The sequence below is a fragment of the Oncorhynchus keta genome, chromosome 10, assembly GCF_023373465.1.
Source record: "Oncorhynchus keta strain PuntledgeMale-10-30-2019 chromosome 10, Oket_V2, whole genome shotgun sequence".
Taxonomy (NCBI): Eukaryota; Metazoa; Chordata; class Actinopteri; order Salmoniformes; family Salmonidae; genus Oncorhynchus; species Oncorhynchus keta.
This window is the reverse complement of record NC_068430.1, coordinates 15,334,151-15,352,987: the sequence shown is the minus strand read 5'-3', so window position 1 is coordinate 15,352,987 and position 18,837 is coordinate 15,334,151. Positions and strand designations below refer to the sequence as shown.

The 18,837-nt window shown below is 44.8% G+C and overlaps 1 protein-coding gene and 1 long non-coding RNA gene across 22 annotated transcripts in view; one reads left to right on the top strand and one right to left on the bottom strand.

The window, feature by feature from the left end:
* LOC118388269 (guanine nucleotide-binding protein G(i) subunit alpha-2) overlaps window positions 1–18,837 on the bottom strand; it is a 118,400-nt gene that overhangs the window by 5,634 nt on the left and 93,929 nt on the right. The window contains exons 5-6 of the mRNA XM_035777131.2: window positions 16,084–16,212; window positions 3,149–3,278 (exon numbers count right to left, since the gene is read on the bottom strand). Of these exons, the coding sequence (XP_035633024.1) occupies window positions 3,149–3,278; window positions 16,084–16,212 (259 nt within the window). The remainder of the gene's footprint in view (window positions 1–3,148; window positions 3,279–16,083; window positions 16,213–18,837) is intronic.
* Window positions 3,901–11,314, top strand: LOC127932132 (uncharacterized). Of its 21 annotated transcripts, none has more exons than XR_008144177.1 (8): window positions 4,773–5,142; window positions 5,426–5,767; window positions 6,776–7,018; window positions 7,837–7,929; window positions 8,330–8,572; window positions 8,815–9,349; window positions 9,777–9,926; window positions 11,045–11,314. It is a non-coding gene; the product is annotated as an uncharacterized LOC127932132 (long non-coding RNA). The 21 variants fall into 21 exon arrangements; XR_008144176.1 differs by lacking the exon at window positions 11,045–11,314 and adding an exon at window positions 10,946–11,002; XR_008144178.1 differs by lacking the exon at window positions 11,045–11,314 and adding an exon at window positions 10,651–10,705.

Here is an 18,837-nt window from a genome sequence, read left to right as displayed (position 1 = left end):
GGGCATTATCACTTTTATACAACAGGTTACCAACATATTAAAATAATGATTTACATATTATCATTAAAAACATTAATTTGATTATTTTATTCATACTATTTCATCCTTCCACAAGATATAGTCCTAACACAAATCTAGGGTTGATACCCAAGCCGGCTGGTCGTTTGCTCTATCGGTTCGGTTGCCAGAGACGCGACCCCAGTCGTTCAGTCTTTTTGTTCTGTATCTATGGACCCAGTTGTCCATTCTAAATGTTCCATTGCCATACCGGCTAGCAACGTTCTTATCCCTTGCTTGCTAGTTAGCCAACTAAAGATAGCATACAGTCACATCAAACAGTGCCCCAGAATAACAACAGTAGCATTTCAATTTGTTTAAGACGTTTTCTAGTGACATTTATTTGGATACATCTATAACAATGAGCTAATGAGGTGCGATTTTGCCTGGTATAGAAAATCTGCTCTCTCAACAGTTGTTCAGAGGAGCTACCCAACAATACAGCTAACACAATTACTTCAATCTGAAGATGGAAAGACTAGCCGCACTAAGTTTCGTTTGACCTTTTTTCAATTGACATTTCTTTGTATATATTCATAAAAATGATGCCAGCTGATTCATCATTTAGACTGGATGAGAAACGCTGCATGCCTGTCTGTCTGTCTCATCCCAACTCCCGACACATTCATTACTATGAGACAGCTGGAGATTAAATTTGAATATTGAAACAATGTTGCAAATGTCGGTGAAACAGACAGCAAGGATTATACAGATGATCTCTGCTGTTGAAGGTTAAAAGAAATGTGAGCTAATGTCTAGATGCTTTTTATAGTGGATGTCAAGTTTATAAATTGCCTGGCTGGACTGATGAGACAGTGGTTTGCGCAGTCAGATGGAACAGAGTAAATAGGCATTTTAACGTCATAGATTTAGCCGGTGGTAACTTGTGGAATAGACACAGGCTGGAATGCAATTTTAACCAATCAGCATTCAGGATTAGACCCACCCATTGTATAAATACATCCCAAAGGGCGGCGGGCAATTTGCCAAGTGTGGTCCGGGTTAGGGGAGGGTCTGGCCGGGGTTAGGGGAGGGTCTGGCCGGGGTTAGGGGAGGGTCTGGCCGGGGGGAGGGTTAGGGAGGGTCTGGCCGGGGGGGTTTGGCGGGGTTAGGGGGGTTAGGGAGGGTAGGGGAGGGTCTGGCCGGGGTTAGGGAGGGTCTGGCCGGGTTAGGGAGGGGAGGGTCTGGCCGGGGGTTAGGGGAGGGTCTGGCCGGGGTTAGGGAGGGTCTGGGGGAGGGTCTGGGTTAGGGAGGGTCTGGCCGGGGTTAGGGAGGGTCTGGCTGGCGGGTTAGGGAGGGTCTGGCCGGGGTTAGGGGAGGGTCTGGCCGGGGTTAGGGGAGGGTCTGGCCGGGGTTAGGGGAGGGTCTGGCCGGGGTTAGGGGAGGGTCTGGCCGGGGTTAGGGGAGGGTCTGGCCGGGGTTAGGGAGGGTCTGGGGGGTTAGGGAGGGTCTGGCCGGGGTTAGGGAGGGTCTGGCCGGGGTTAGGGAGGGTCTGGCCGGGGTTAGGGAGGGTCTGGCCGGGGTTAGGGGAGGGTCTGGCCGGGGTTAGGGAGGGTCTGGCCGGGGTTAGGGGAGGGTCTGGCCGGGGTTAGGGTCTGGCCGGGGTTAGGGGAGGGTCTGGCCGGGGTTAGGGGAGGGTCTGGCCGGGGGGGAGGGTTAGGGGAGGGTCTGGCCTGGGTTAGGGGAGGGTCTGGGTTAGGGGAGGGTCTGGCGGGGTTAGGGGGAGGGTCTAGGGGAGGGTCTGGCCTGGGGGGTTAGGGGAGGGTCTGGCCGGGTTAGGGAGGGTCTGGCCGGGGTTAGGGGAGGGTCTGGCCGGGGTTAGGGGAGGGTCTGGCCGGGGTTAGGGGAGGGTCTGGCCGGGGGGGAGGGTCTGGCCGGGTTAGGGAGGGTCTGGCCGGGTTAGGGGAGGGTCTGGCCGGGGTTAGGGGAGGGTCTGGGGGTTAGGGGAGGGTCTGGCGGGGGTTAGGGGAGGGTTAGGGGAGGGTCTGGCCGGGTTAGGGAGGGTCTGGCCGGGTTAGGGGAGGGTCTGGCCGGGTTAGGGAGGGTCTGGCCGGGTTAGGGAGGGTCTGGCCGGGGTTAGGGAGGGTCTGGCCGGGGTTAGGGGAGGGTCTGGCCTGGGGGGTTAGGGAGGGTCTGGTCAGGGGTTAGGGGAGGGTCTGGCCGGGGAGGGTCTGGCCGGGGTTAGGGGAGGGTCTGGCCGGGGTTAGGGGAGGGTCTGGCCGGGGTTAGGCCGGGGTAGGCCTTCATTGTAAAATAATCATTTGTTCTTAACTGACTTGCTTAGTTAAATAAAGGTTAAATTCAATAAATACAAAATTGGTCACATCACATCCAAAGACAGGATAAAGGATAAAGGATAAAACATAGAGGTTGCCACAAGGGGGCAGTAACGCCTCATTTTAACTCTAGCTGTATAGGGTAGTGGTACAGTATGTCTTTTGTGAATGTGTCTATGGTGAGAGGAAACATATTGTTCAAGCAGACTGTTAAAAATAAATGTATGTTCTGTATAAAAGAAGGACTGACTGAAAGGAAGTAAAACAGGTGAACTCCCATAGAAGTAAACCAATGGCCTATTTGGTCCTAAGAATTTGTGAGCTATAGCATATCAACAAGACTATTGAATTAATGTGGGATCAAATTGTTACACTCTCTCACAAAATGCAGTGTCTGTGAGGTCGGATGGTTCCTCCCATCAAGCATTTGTCCTGTACTTACATAAGTGGTGTATTGATTGGGTGCTTGACACCACAGTGAGGAAAACAAATGGCTCGTTGCACAGAAATTAGATGCTATCTAAGCAGCTTGAACCACTCCACAGGTTAAGTCATCAACCCACACTTCAGTAAGCAGTGTGTGTAGTATATCATGTACACCCCTATATAATAAAATCAATCTAATAGCCTATTCCAGTGCACATATCTTGTTAAACAAAATGTAGAGAAGTAATATTTTCTTTATAAAATGTAAAGTATATGGGTGTTTTGGTACCAGATGACAAGTATACGTATGACCAGTTGATAATGTGTGGATCACAGAAATATTGTCTATTTCCAAGGTGTGGATAAGATAGGTAACTCTTCCTCCTCACCATCTCCTCATCCTCAGCCAGCACCAGGTCATAAGCACTCAGCGCCACACAGAAGATGATGGCTGTGACTCCTTCAAAGCAGTGGATCCATTTCTTCCTCTCTGAGCGCTGGCCGCCCACGTCAAACATCCTGCAGGAGAGAGGTGGAGAGAGGGATGAGTGGAAAGAGAGAGAGCGGGAGAGAGAGGTGGAGATATGTATGAGGGTAAAGAGGGAGAGAGGGATGAGGATAATGAGGGAGAGAGAGGTTGAGAGATGGATGAGGGTAAAGAGGGAGAGAGAGAGGACGGGGAGATGGATGAGGGTAAAGAGGGAGAGAGAGGACGGGGAGATGGATGAGGGTAAAGAGGGAGAGAGAGAGGACGGGGAGATGGATGAGGGTAAAGAGGGAGAGAGGGTGGAGAGAGAGATGAAGGTAGTAACACCGGAAAAGAAAGAGAGAAAAGAAGTACAGAGAGGAGAGAAGTAGAGAAGAAAAAGAGAGCGTGATAATGTGAAGCACAGAGAGGAGAGAAGTAGAGAAGAAAAAGAGAGCGTGATAAGGTGAAGTACAGAGAGGAGAGAAGTAGAGAAGAAAAAGAGAGCGTGATAAGGGGAAGTACAGAGAGGAGAGAAGTAGAGAAGAAAAAGAGAGCGTGATAAGGGGAAGTTCAGAGAGGAGAGAAGTAGAGAAGAAAAAGAGAGAGTGATAAGGGGAAGTACAGAGAGAGAAGTAGAGAGAAGAAAAAGAAAGAGAGTGATAAGGGAAGTACAGAGGAGAGAAGAAAAAGAGAGAGTGATAAGGGGAAGTACAGAGAGGAGAGAAGTAGAGAAGAAAAAGAGAGAGTGATAAGGTGAAGTACAGAGAGGAGAGAAGTAGAGAAGAAAAAGAGAGAGGTGAAGTTCAGAGAGGAGAGAAGTAGAGAAGAAAAAGAGAGAGTGATAAGGGGAAGTACAGAGAGGAGAGAAGAAAAGAGAGAGTGATAAGGGGAAGTACAGAGAAGAGAGAAGAAAAAGAGAGAGTGATAAGGGAAGTACAGAGAGGAGAGAAGTAGAGAAGAAAAAGAGAGCGTGATAAGGTGAAGTTCAGAGAGGAGAGAAGTAGAGAAGAAAAAGAGAGAGTGATAAGGGGAAGTACAGAGAGGAGAGAAGAAAAAGAGAGAGTGATAAGGGGAAGTACAGAGAGAGAGAAGAAAAAAGAGAGAGTGATAAGGGGAAGTACAGAGAGGAGAGAAGAAAAGAAAAGAGAGTGATAAGGGGAAGTACAGAGAGGAGAGAAGTAGAAAAAAAAGAGAGCGTGATAAGGTGAAGTACAGAGAGGAGAGAAGAAAAGAAAAAGAGAGCGTGATAAGGGGAAGTACAGAGAGGAGAGAAGAGAAAGAAAGAGAGCGTGATAAGGGAAGTACAGAGAGGAGAGAAGTAGAGAAGAAAAAGAGAGGGTGATAAGGGGAAATACAGAGGAGAAGAGAGAAGAAAAAGAGAGAGTGATAAGCGGGAGTACAGAGGAGAGAAGTAGAGAAGAAAAAGAGAGGGTGATAAGGTGAAGTACAGAGAGGAGAGAAGTAGAGAAGAAAAAGAGAGTGTGATAAGGGGAGTACAGAGAGGAGAGAAGTAGAGAAGAAAAAGAGAGTGTGATAAGGTGAAGTACAGAGAGGAGAGAAGTAGAGAAGAAAAAGAGAGTGTGATAAGCGGGAATACAGAGGAGAGAAGTAGAGAAGAAAAAGAGAGCGTGATAAGCGGGAGTACAGAGAGGAGAGAAGTAGAGAAGAAAAAGAGAGCGTGATAAGGGGAAGTACAGAGAAGTTGAGAAGAAAAAGAGAGCGTGATAAGGGGAAGTACAGAGAGGAGAGAAGAAAAAGAGAGTGTGATAAGGGGAAGTACAGAGAGGAGAGAAGTAGAGAAGAAAAAGAGAGCGTGATAAGGGGAAGTACAGAGAAGTTGAGAAGAAAAAGAGAGCGTGATAAGGGGAAGTACAGAGAGGAGAGAAGTAGAGAAGAAAAAGAGAGCGTGATAAGGTGAAGTACAGAGAGGAGACAAGTAGAGAAGAAAGAGAGCGTGATAAGGGGAAGTACAGAGAAGTTGAGAAGAAAAAGAGAGCGTGATAAGGGGAAGTACAGAGAGGAGAGAAGTAGAGAAGAAAAGAGAGAGTGATAAGGGGAAGTACAGAGAGGAGAGAAGTAGAGAAGAAAAAGAGAGCGTGATAAGGTGAAGTACAGAGAGGAGAGAAGTAGAGAAGAAAAAGAGAGCGTGATAAGGGGAAGTACAGAGAAGTTGAGAAGAAAAAGAGAGCGTGATAAGGGGAAGTACAGAGAGGAGACAAGTAGAGAAGAAAAAGAGAGCGTGATAAGGGGAAGTACAGAGAGGAGAGAAGTAGAGAAGAAAAAGAGAGAGTGATAAGGGGAAGTACAGAGAGGAGAGAAGTAGAGAAGAAAAAGAGAGCGTGATAAGGTGAAGTACAGAGAGGAGAGAAGAAAAAGAGAGCGTGATAAGGGGAAGTACAGAGAGGAGAGAAGTAGAGAAGAAAAAGAGAGCGTGATAAGGTGAAGTACAGAGAGGAGAGAAGTAGAGAAGAAAAAGAGAGCGTGATAAGGGGAAGTACAGAGAGGAGAGAAGTAGAGAAGAAAAAGAGAGCGTGATAAGGTGAAGTACAGAGAGGAGAGAAGTAGAGAAGAAAAAGAGAGTGTGATAAGGGGAAGTACAGAGAGGAGAGAAGTAGAGAAGAAAAAGAGAGCGTGATAAGGTGAAGTACAGAGAGGAGAGAAGTAGAGAAGAAAAAGAGAGCGTGATAAGGGGAAGTACAGAGAAGTTGAGAAGAAAAAGAGAGCGTGATAAGGGGAAGTACAGAGAGGAGAGAAGTAGAGAAGAAAAAGAGAGCGTGATAAGGTGAAGTACAGAGAGGAGACAAGTAGAGAAGAAAAAGAGAGCGTGATAAGGGGAAGTACAGAGAAGTTGAGAAGAAAAAGAGAGCGTGATAAGGGGAAGTACAGAGAGGAGAGAAGTAGAGAAGAAAAAAAAGAGAGCGTGATAAGGGGAAGTACAGAGAGGAGACAAGTAGAGAAGAAAAAGAGAGCGTGATAAGGGGAAGTACAGAGAGGAGAGAAGTAGAGAAGAAAAAGAGAGCGTGATAAGGGGAAGTACAGAGAAGTTGAGAAGAAAAAGAGAGCGTGATAAGGGGAAGTACAGAGAGGAGAGAAGTAGAGAAGAAAAAGAGAGCGTGATAAGGTGAAGTACAGAGAGGAGACAAGTAGAGAAGAAAAAGAGAGCGTGAGGGGAAGTACAGAGAAGAGAAGAAAAAGAGAGCGTGATAAGGGGAAGTACAGAGAGGAGACAAGTAGAGAAGAAAAAGAGAGCGTGATAAGGGGAAGTACAGAGAGGAGAGAAGTAGAGAAGAAAAAGAGAGAGTGATAAGGGGAAGTACAGAGAGGAGAGAAGTAGAGAAGAAAAAGAGAGCGTGATAAGGTGAAGTACAGAGGAGAGAAGAAAAGAGAGCGTGATAAGGGGAAGTACAGAGAGGAGAGAAGTAGAGAAGAAAAAGAGAGCGTGATAAGGTGAAGTACAGAGAGGAGAGAAGTAGAGAAGAAAAATAGAGCGTGATAAGGGGAAGTACAGAGAGGAGAGAAGTAGAGAAGAAAAAGAGAGCGTGATAAGGGGAAGTACAGAGAGGAGAGAAGTAGAGAAGAAAAAGAGAGAGTGATAAGGGGAAGTACAGAGAGGAGAGAAGTAGAGAAGAAAAAGAGAGCGTGATAAGGTGAAGTACAGAGAGGAGAGAAGTAGAGAAGAAAAAGAGAGCGTGATAAGGGGAAGTACAGAGAAGTTGAGAAGAAAAAGAGAGCGTGATAAGGGGAAGTACAGAGAGGAGAGAAGTAGAGAAGAAAAAGAGAGCGTGATAAGGTGAGGTACAGAGAGGAGACAAGTAGAGAAGAAAAAGAGAGCGTGATAAGGGGAAGTACAGAGAAGTTGAGAAGAAAAAGAGAGCGTGATAAGGGGAAGTACAGAGAGGAGAGAAGTAGAGAAGAAAAGAGAGCGTGATAAGGGGAAGTACAGAGAGGAGACAAGTAGAGAAGAAAAAGAGAGCGTGATAAGGGGAAGTACAGAGAGGAGAGAAGTAGAGAAGAAAAAGAGAGCGTGATAAGGTGAAGTACAGAGAGGAGAGAAGTAGAGAAGAAAAAGAGAGCGTGATAAGGGGAAGTACAGAGAGGAGAGAAGTAGAGAAGAAAAAGAGAGCGTGATAAGGGGAAGTACAGAGAGGAGAGAAGTAGAGAAGAAAAAGAGAGAGTGATAAGGGGAAGTACAGAGGAGAGAAGTAGAGAAGAAAAAGAGAGTGTGATAAGCGGGAGTACAGAGGAGAGAAGTAGAGAAGAAAAGAGAGGGTGATAAGGGGAAGTACAGAGGAGAGAAGTAGAGAAGAAAAAGAGAGGGTGATAAGGGGGAAGTACAGAGGAGAGAAGTAGAGAAGAAAAAGAGAGTGTGATAAGCGGGAGTACAGAGAGGAGAGAAGAAAAAGAGAGTGTGATAAGGGGAAGTACAGAGAGGAGAGAAGTAGAGAAGAAAAAGAGAGCGTGATAAGGTGAAGTACAGAGAGGAGACAAGTAGAGAAGAAAAAGAGAGCGTGATAAGGGGAAGTACAGAGAAGTTGAGAAGAAAAAGAGAGCGTGATAAGGGGAAGTACAGAGAGGAGAGAAGTAGAGAAGAAAAGAGAGCGTGATAAGGTGAAGTACAGAGAGGAGACAAGTAGAGAAGAAAAAGAGAGCGTGATAAGGGGAAGTACAGAGAAGTTGAGAAGAAAAAGAGAGCGTGATAAGGTGAAGTACAGAGAGGAGAGAAGTAGAGAAGAAAAAGAGGGTGTGATAAGGGGAAGTACAGAGAGGAGAGAAGTAGAGAAGAAAAAGAGAGTGTGATAAGGGGAAGTACAGAGAGGAGAGAAGTAGAGAAGAAAAAGAGAGCGTGATAAGGTGAAGTACAGAGAGGAGAGAAGTAGAGAAGAAAAAGAGAGAGTGATAAGGTGAAGTACAGAGAGGAGAGAAGTAGAGAAGAAAAAGAGAGTGTGATAAGGGGAAGTACAGAGAGGAGAGAAGTAGAGAAGAAAAAGAGAGTGTGATAAGGGAAGTACAGAGAGGAGAGAAGTAGAGAAGAAAAAAGAGAGTGTGATAAGGGGAAGTACAGAGAGGAGAGAAGTAGAGAAGAAAAAGAGAGCGTGATAAGGGGAAGTACAGAGAGGAGAGAAGTAGAGAAGAAAAAGAGAGCGTGATAAGGTGAAGTACAGAGAGGAGACAAGTAGAGAAGAAAAAGAGAGCGTGATAAGGGGAAGTACAGAGAAGTTGAGAAGAAAAAGAGAGCGTGATAAGGGGAAGTACAGAGAGGAGAGAAGTAGAGAAGAAAAAGAGAGAGTGATAAGGGGAAGTACAGAGAGGAGAGAAGTAGAGAAGAAAAAGAGAGCGTGATAAGGTGAAGTACAGAGAGGAGAGAAGTAGAGAAGAAAAAGAGAGCGTGATAAGGGGAAGTACAGAGAAGTTGAGAAGAAAAAGAGAGCGTGATAAGGGGAAGTACAGAGAGGAGACAAGTAGAGAAGAAAAAGAGAGCGTGATAAGGGGAAGTACAGAGAGGAGAGAAGTAGAGAAGAAAAGAGAGAGTGATAAGGGGAAGTACAGAGAGGAGAGAAGTAGAGAAGAAAAAGAGAGCGTGATAAGGTGAAGTACAGAGAGGAGAGAAGAAAAAGAGAGCGTGATAAGGGGAAGTACAGAGAGGAGAGAAGTAGAGAAGAAAAAGAGAGCGTGATAAGGTGAAGTACAGAGAGGAGAGAAGTAGAGAAGAAAAAGAGAGCGTGATAAGGGGAAGTACAGAGAGGAGAGAAGTAGAGAAGAAAAAGAGAGCGTGATAAGGGGAAGTACAGAGAGGAGAGAAGTAGAGAAGAAAAAGAGAGCGTGATAAGGGGAAGTACAGAGAGGAGAGAAGTAGAGAAGAAAAAGAGAGCGTGATAAGGGGAAGTACAGAGAGGAGAGAAGTAGAGAAGAAAAAGAGAGAGTGATAAGGGGAAGTACAGAGAGGAGAGAAGTAGAGAAGAAAAAGAGAGCGTGATAAGGTGAAGTACAGAGAGGAGAGAAGTAGAGAAGAAAAAGAGAGCGTGATAAGGGGAAGTACAGAGAAGTTGAGAAGAAAAAGAGAGCGTGATAAGGGGAAGTACAGAGAGGAGAGAAGTAGAGAAGAAAAAGAGAGCGTGATAAGGTGAAGTACAGAGAGGAGACAAGTAGAGAAGAAAAAGAGAGCGTGATAAGGGGAAGTACAGAGAAGTTGAGAAGAAAAAGAGAGCGTGATAAGGGGAAGTACAGAGAGGAGAGAAGTAGAGAAGAAAAAGAGAGCGTGATAAGGGGAAGTACAGAGAGGAGACAAGTAGAGAAGAAAAAGAGAGCGTGATAAGGGAAGTACAGAGAGGAGAGAAGTAGAGAAGAAAAAGAGAGCGTGATAAGGGGAAGTACAGAGAAGTTGAGAAGAAAAAGAGAGCGTGATAAGGGGAAGTACAGAGAGGAGAGAAGTAGAGAAGAAAAAGAGAGCGTGATAAGGGAAGTACAGAGAGGAGACAAGTAGAGAAGAAAAAGAGAGCGTGATAAGGGGAAGTACAGAGAAGTTGAGAAGAAAAAGAGAGCGTGATAAGGGGAAGTACAGAGAGGAGACAAGTAGAGAAGAAAAAGAGAGCGTGATAAGGGGAAGTACAGAGAGGAGAGAAGTAGAGAAGAAAAAGAGAGAGTGATAAGGGGAAGTACAGAGAGGAGAGAAGTAGAGAAGAAAAAGAGAGCGTGATAAGGTGAAGTACAGAGGAGAGAAGAAAAAGAGAGCGTGATAAGGGGAAGTACAGAGAGGAGAGAAGTAGAGAAGAAAAAGAGAGCGTGATAAGGGGAAGTACAGAGAGGAGAGAAGTAGAGAAGAAAAAGAGAGCGTGATAAGGGGAAGTACAGAGAGGAGAGAAGTAGAGAAGAAAAAGAGAGTGTGATAAGGGGAAGTACAGAGAGGAGAGAAGTAGAGAAGAAAAAGAGAGTGTGATAAGGGGAAGTACAGAGAGGAGAGAAGTAGAGAAGAAAAAGAGAGCGTGATAATGTGAAGTACAGAGAGGAGAGAAGTAGAGAAGAAAAAGAGAGCGTGATAAGGGGAAGTACAGAGAAGTTGAGAAGAAAAAGAGAGCGTGATAAGGGGAAGTACAGAGAGGAGAGAAGTAGAGAAGAAAAAGAGAGCGTGATAAGGTGAGGTACAGAGAGGAGACAAGTAGAGAAGAAAAAGAGAGCGTGATAAGGGGAAGTACAGAGAAGTTGAGAAGAAAAGAGAGCGTGATAAGGGGAAGTACAGAGAGGAGAGAAGTAGAGAAGAAAAAGAGAGCGTGATAAGGGGAAGTACAGAGAGGAGACAAGTAGAGAAGAAAAAGAGAGCGTGATAAGGGGAAGTACAGAGAGGAGAGAAGTAGAGAAGAAAAGAGAGCGTGATAAGGTGAAGTACAGAGAGGAGAGAAGTAGAGAAGAAAAAGAGAGCGTGATAAGGGGAAGTACAGAGAGGAGAGAAGTAGAGAAGAAAAAGAGAGCGTGATAAGGGAAGTACAGAGAGAGAGAAGTAGAGAAGAAAAAGAGAGCGTGATAAGGGGAAGTACAGAGAGGAGAGAAGTAGAGAAGAAAAGAGAGCGTGATAAGGGAAGTACAGAGAGGAGAGAAGTAGAGAAGAAAAGAGCGTGATAAGGGGAAGTACAGAGAGGAGAGAAGTAGAGAAGAAAAAGAGAGCGTGATAAGGGGAAGTACAGAGAGGAGAGAAGTAGAGAAGAAAAAAAGAGAGCGTGATAAGGTGAAGTACAGAGAGGAGAGAAGTAGAGAAGAAAAAGAGAGCGTGATAAGGGAAGTACAGAGAGGAGAGAAGTAGAGAAGAAAAAGAGAGCGTGATAAGGTGAAGTACAGAGAGGAGAGAAGTAGAGAAGAAAAAGAGAGAGTGATAAGGGGAAGTACAGAGGAGAGAAGTAGAGAAGAAAAAGAGAGTGTGATAAGGGGAGTACAGAGGAGAGAAGTAGAGAAGAAAAAGAGAGGGTGATAAGGGGAAGTACAGAGGAGAGAAGTAGAGAAGAAAAAGAGAGGGTGATAAGGGGAAGTACAGAGGAGAGAAGTAGAGAAGAAAAAGAGAGTGTGATAAGGGGAGTACAGAGAGGAGAGAAGAAAAAGAGAGTGTGATAAGGGGAAGTACAGAGAGGAGAGAAGTAGAGAAGAAAAAGAGAGCGTGATAAGGTGAAGTACAGAGAGGAGACAAGTAGAGAAGAAAAAGAGAGCGTGATAAGGGGAAGTACAGAGAAGTTGAGAAGAAAAGAGAGCGTGATAAGGGGAAGTACAGAGAGGAGAGAAGTAGAGAAGAAAAAGAGAGCGTGATAAGGTGAAGTACAGAGAGGAGACAAGTAGAGAAGAAAAAGAGAGCGTGATAAGGGGAAGTACAGAGAAGTTGAGAAGAAAAAGAGAGCGTGATAAGGTGAAGTACAGAGAGGAGAGAAGTAGAGAAGAAAAAGAGAGTGTGATAAGGGGAAGTACAGAGAGGAGAGAAGTAGAGAAGAAAAAGAGAGTGTGATAAGGGGAAGTACAGAGAGGAGACAAGTAGAGAAGAAAAAGAGAGAGTGATAAGGTGAAGTACAGAGAGGAGAGAAGTAGAGAAGAAAAAGAGAGTGTGATAAGGGAAGTACAGAGAGGAGAGAAGTAGAGAAGAAAAGAGAGTGTGATAAGGGGAAGTACAGAGAGGAGAGAAGTAGAGAAGAAAAAGAGAGTGTGATAAGGGGAAGTACAGAGAGGAGAGAAGTAGAGAAGAAAAAGAGAGCGTGATAATGTGAAGTACAGAGAGGAGACAAGTAGAGAAGAAAAAGAGAGAGTGATAAGGTGAAGTACAGAGAGGAGACAAGTAGAGAAGAAAAGAGAGCGTGATAAGGGGAAGTACAGAGAGGAGACAAGTAGAGAAGAAAAAGAGAGAGTGATAAGGTGAAGTACAGAGAGGAGACAAGTAGAGAAGAAAAAGAGAGCGTGATAAGGGGAAGTACAGAGAGGAGAGAAGAAAAAAGAGAGCGTGATAAGGGGAAGTACAGAGAGGAGACAAGTAGAGAAGAAAAGAGAGAGTGATAAGGGGAAGTACAGAGAGGAGAGAAGAAAAAGAGAGAGTGATAAGGGGAAGTACAGAGAGGAGAGAAGTAGAGAAGAAAAAGAGAGCGTGATAAGGGGAAGTACAGAGAGGAGAGAAGAAAAAGAGAGAGTGATAAGGGGAAGTACAGAGAGGAGACAAGTAGAGAAGAAAAAGAGAGAGTGATAAGGGGAAGTACAGAGAGGAGAGAAGTAGAGAAGAAAAAGAGAGAGTGATAAGGTGAAGTACAGAGAGGAGAGAAGTAGAGAAGAAAAAGAGAGAGTGATAAGGTGAAGTACAGAGAGGAGAGAAGTAGAGAAGAAAAAGAGAGAGTGATAATGTGAAGTACAGAGAGGAGAGAAGTAGAGAAGAAAAAGAGAGAGTGATAAGGTGAAGTACAGAGAGGAGACAAGTAGAGAAGAAAAAGAGAGCGTGATAAGGGGAAGAAAGATAGAAAGTGAGGGTGACATTCAATCTCAGGTTATGCATTAACAACATGAGGTTGTTCTGAGTACGAAGGCAGACAGAGATCCATTAGATACGCTGGGCCGTGATAAAAGACTACAGGGCCAACACTGCTACAGGAAGCCCTCAGGGGCCAAATGTATCAAGCGTCTCAGGGTAGTGGTATTGATCTAGGATCAGGTTCCCCTCTGTCCATGCAACCACGTTCATTTCGATCTGAAAGGGAAAACTGCTCCTAAATCAGCACTTCTACTCTGAGATGCTTGACTTCTACTCTGAGATGCTTGACTTCTACTCTGAGATGCTTGACTTCTACTCTGAGATGCTTGACTTCTACTCTGAGATGCTTGACTTCTACTCTGAGATGCTTGACTTCTACTCTGAGTGTTCAGACGTTTGAACACTGGAGACACATTAGACTTACACCAGGTGTCTACCAGAAGAAGTGGGTAAAGTGTGTGGTGGGCTCTACCACATGAGCCCACCACACAGATGAGGTGACATTGGTTTTTAGGGAAGGCAGGCGCTGAGCTGTGATTAGTGCCAACAACACAGCCTTTCTATCACACGTTATAATAGACATTGATGTGAAGGTAGATTCTATCGAGCTGATCCACTATTCCGCATAAAGCTTCAACCTGCAACAAACTGGGCATTCACAGGCTAGGACATACAAGATTAAGATGACCTAGTTTAGAACTGAGTAACAGGTTTGACTGTCCCATGACACTGTCAACAACCTAAATGTCAATGACTTGGCATGGAATAATCTGTACCCGTATTCTGTTATCATCCACAGTCTTTGACAATGTTCTTGAAATGTCCATTGTGAAGGAATGTTCATTTCCCATGTACAGGTTCACCAAGACCAGTGTGCATTTAAAGGGACTGTGTCCAGTATGCTTCATTAGTTTGAGGTATTCATTTCAGAATGGGTAGTGTGCTGTAATGTGACTGTTGCTGTTCTGCCTCTGTGGGGAATGGACTCAGGGAGAGAGTGGATGGGTCATAGAGAACAATTTTACTTAACGTGCTTCTACACCTGCATTGCTTGCTGTTTGGGGTTTTAGGCTGGGTTTCTGTACAGCACTTTGAGATATCAGCTGATCTAAGAAGGGCTATATAAATACATTTGATTTGAACAGGGTCACAGTAAATGAGGAGAGAACATGGACAGTAATGTCAAAAATGTAAAAGGACAAAAGCGCTGACATCTCCGGTGAGTGGAGACTGCTGATAGACATGATTATGGAGCTGTCAAAGTGACAGCCAGTGAGAGACAGGTGGAGGAGCGGAAGACAGAGGTGATGGACCAGAGAGTGGAGCATAATTAAGACTGAACTGCATTTATACAAGGACAAAGTAAAGGAACTGGAGAACAGGATCACTGCCCAAACCGCAGAAATGTCCACCATGGGACCCAGACTGGAGGAACTGAGGAGAGAGAATGCAGGTAGAACAAAGGTAGCGTTCTCTGCTGCTTTAAATAATCACCATGGACCCTTCAATACTGATATCTCACTGGTCTACACAATGAAATCACAAACACTGGGCAAGCCTACAGCCCCACTACTGGTATCTTCACAGTCCCAGTGAGAGGAGTGTACTAGACAGAGTATTTGCATTGCCCCCCCCCTCTGCTACTCTCTGTTATTATCTATGCATAGTCACTGAAATAACTCTACCTACATGTACATACTACCTGGAGTAACCAGTGCCCCCGCACATAGACTCTGTACCCGTACCCTCTGTACATAGCCTCCCTATTGTTATTTTACTGCTGCTCTTTAATGATTTGTTACTTTTATTTGTTATTTTTTTGTTGTTATTTTTATTAAAACTGCATTGTTGGTTAAGGGCTTGTAAATAAGCACTTCACTGTTGTATTCGGCGCATGTGAAAAATACAATTTGATTTGATTTGACTACTTCAGATTCACATCCATGGATATTAACACTGTAGCACTGGTGAGTGCATTCTTGTATAAGAATGACCCGTGTCTAATGTGGTCGCATCAGACCAATATCCCTGGAGGCTTTCAGTATCGAACCAATGCAGGGACTTTGTAGCTGGAGAACGGGGAGTTGGTCCATGCGTCTCCCGCCAGGCACCCGGGTCTATGGTGATCGTGATAATCACAGCAGCTTCAGTGGCTTCCTGCTCTTCTCTTTGTGAGGAGAACAACACAAGCTCTAAAGACAGAAATACTGCTAGAGAATATGGAGAAGGTAACACAAAAGAAACAAACACTATCTTAGAATGTCTTCTTTTCACTATCTCTCTCCCTCAACCAAATGTCTCAGTTGTCATTTCTATGCCATTCATTCATTCTGTTGTTATTTTCCTGGAGACGAGTTTCCATAGCTACAGCCAACAGAACAGAGATATAAAGAGGTGACTCTTTTCTTATCAATTGTCTCCATGTATTGTTCATCCCAGACAACGTGTCTGTGAGGCTGTGACGGAAGGTAGATGTCAGCCTCGCGCAGCGCTCTGAGTTTATCTGGAACTTGGTCACTGTGGACTCATGTCAGACCAGACAGACGGACGGACAGACGGACGGGCAGGCAGAGACAGACAGACGGACAGACGGACGGGCAGGCAGAGACAGACAGACGGACAGACGGACGGGCAGGCAGGCAGAGACAGACAGACGGACGGACGGACGGGCAGGCAGAGACAGACAGACGGACAGACGACGGGCAGGCAGGCAGAGGCAGACACACCAACAGGCAGACAGGAATGGCCCGATTTATCACCACGTTTCTCATCGTCTATCTGGCTGTTAAAAGCATTGAAGCTGGAACGGATCTCCCATTGTATCAGATGAACTTGTTAAACAGTGTTACATCTGCCTCAGGCTGCTCACAGTCAGGAGGTAGAGGGTGTCTCACAACACTTCCTGGTCAGCCATATGCACATGCCATTAAAGACACGCACATGTAGTACACACACAAACCATACACTTTGGACATGCAGTCTTCACTCTTAGAAAAAAGGTGCTATCTAGAACCTTAAAGAGTTCTTCGTCTGTCCCCTTTGAAGAACCCTTTTTGGTTGCAGGTTTTTTTGGGGGGGGTTCCATGTAGAACCCTTTCTACAGAGGATTCTACATGGAACCCAAAATAGTTCTACCTGGAACCAAAAATAGTTATCCTATGGGGACAGCCAAAGAACCCTTTTGGAACCTTTTTTCATCCACAGCAAGTTAAAAACAAGGGGACAGAGGGAATAGACCAGGCCTCTCTATATCTGTGCACTGGATACATTTTGTTTTCTCATTCATGTAATAATGTAATTTCCCAATACACAAAGTCATCCAGATAGAGAGACTGACACTATTCAGGTTTCAGGTTTGTTCTAAGAGCCCTTACTTGAAGTGCAGGTCCTTGAAGGTGAAGTGTGTCTCCACGATGCCGGTGGTCTTCACTCTGGTCCGCAGCACGTCCTGCTGTGTGGGGATGTAGTCTGATTTGGCTATCCTCTCCATTTCGTTCAGGTAGCTGTGAGGACCACACACACAGGATAATGATGATGATGATGATGATCCTTCTGTAGCTCAGTTGGTAGAGCATGGCGCTTGTAACGCCAGGGTAGTGGGTTCGATTCCCGGGACCACCCATACGTAGAATGTATGCACACATGACTGTAAGTCGCTTTGGATAAAAGCGTCTGCTAAATGGCATATATATATGATGAGGGGCGGCACATACACGTCCATGTGTTCTGTGTTTGTGTATGATACGTCTCTCTCTCTCTCTATCTCGCTCAACTTTTCTCAAAGGGAACATTTCTATGGCAACACACATCACTTCAAAGGGTTTTTACCAGTGATGTATATAAACCTTGGATTGCTGACCAGTGATGTATATAAACCCTGGATTGCTGACCAGTGATGTATATAAACCTTGGATTGCTGACCAGTGATGTATATAAACCCTGGATTGCTGACCAGTGATGTATATAAACCCTGGATTGCTGACCAGTGATGTATATAAACCCTGGATTGCTGACCAGTGATGTATATAAACCCTGGATTGCTGACCAGTGATGTATACAAACCCTGGATTGCTGACCAGTGATGTATACAAACCCTGGATTGCTGACCAGTGATGTATATAAACCCTGGATTGCTGACCAGTGATGTATATAAACCCTGGATTGCTGACCAGTGATGTATATAAACCCTGGATTGCTGACCAGTGATGTATACAAACCCTGGATTGCTGACCAGTGATGTATATAAACCCTGGATTGCTGACCAGTGATGTATATAAACCCTGGATTGCTGACCAGTGATGTATATAAACCCTGGATTGCTGACCAGTGATGTATATAAACCCTGGATTGCTGACCAGTGATGTATATAAACCCTCAATTGCTGACCAGTGATGTATATTAACCCTGGATTGCTGACCAGTGATGTATATAAACCCTGGATTGCTGACCAGTGATGTATATAAACCCTGGATTGCTGACCAGTGATGTATATAAACCCTGGATTGCTGACCAGTGATGTATATAAACCCTGGATTGCTGACCAGTGATGTATATAAACCCTGGATTGCTGACCAGTGATGTATATAAACCCTGGATTGCTGACCAGTGATGTATATAAACCCTGGATTGCTGACCAGTGATGTATATAAACCTTGGATTGCTGACCAGTGATGTATATAAACCCTGGATTGCTGACCAGTGATGTATACAAACCCTGGATTGCTGACCAGTGATGTATATAAACCCTGGATTGCTGACCAGTGATGTATATAAACCCTGGATTGCTGACCAGTGATGTATATAAACCTTGGATTGCTGACCAGTGATGTATATAAACCCTGGATTGCTGACCAGTGATGTATATAAACCTTGGATTGCTGACCAGTGATGTATATAAACCCTGGATTGCTGACCAGTGATGTATATAAACCCTGGATTGCTGACCAGTGATGTATATAAACCCTGGATTGCTGACCAGTGATGTATACAAACCCTGGATTGCTGACCAGTGATGTATATAAACCCTGGATTGCTGACCAGTGATGTATATAAACCCTGGATTGCTGACCAGTGATGTATATAAACCCTGGATTGCTGACCAGTGATGTATATAAACCCTGGATTGCTGACCAGTGATGTATATAAACCCTGGATTGCTGACCAGTGATGTATATAAACCCTGGATTGCTGACCAGTGATGTATATAAACCCTGGATTGCTGACCAGTGATGTATACAAACCCTGGATTGCTGACCAGTGATGTATACAAACCCTGGATTGCTGACCAGTGATGTATATAAACCCTGGATTGCTGACCAGTGATGTATATAAACCCTGGATTGCTGACCAGTGATGTATATAAACCCTGGATTGCTGACCAGTGATGTATATAAACCCTGGATTGCTGACCAGTGATGTATATAAACCCTGGATTGCTGACCAGTGATGTATATAAACCCTGGATTGCTGACCAGTGATGTATATAAACCCTGGATTGCTGACCAGTGATGTATACAAACCCTGGATTGCTGACCAGTAATGTATATAAACCCTGGATTGCTGACCAGTGATGTATATAAACCCTGGATTGCTGACCAGTGATGTATACAAACCTTGGATTGCTGACCAGTGATGTATATAAACCCTGGATTGCTGACCAGTGATGTATATAAACCCTGGATTGCTGACCAGTGATGTATATAAACCCTGGATTGCTGACCAGTGATGTATATAAACCCTGGATTGCTGACCAGTGATGTATATAAACCCTGGATTGCTGACCAGTGATGTATATAAACCCTGGATTGCTGACCAGTGATGTATATAAACCCTGGATTGCTGACCAGTGATGTATATAAACCCTCAATTGCTCACCAGTGATGTAAATTAACCCTGGATTGCTGACCAGTGATGTATATAAACCCTGGATTGCTGACCAGTGATGTATATAAACCCTGGATTGCTGACCAGTGATGTATATAAACCCTGGATTGCTGACCAGTGATGTATATAAACCCTGGATTGCTGACCAGTGATGTATATAAACCCTGGATTGCTGACCAGTGATGTATATAAACCCTGGATTGCTGACCAGTGATGTATATAAACCCTGGATTGCTGACCAGTGA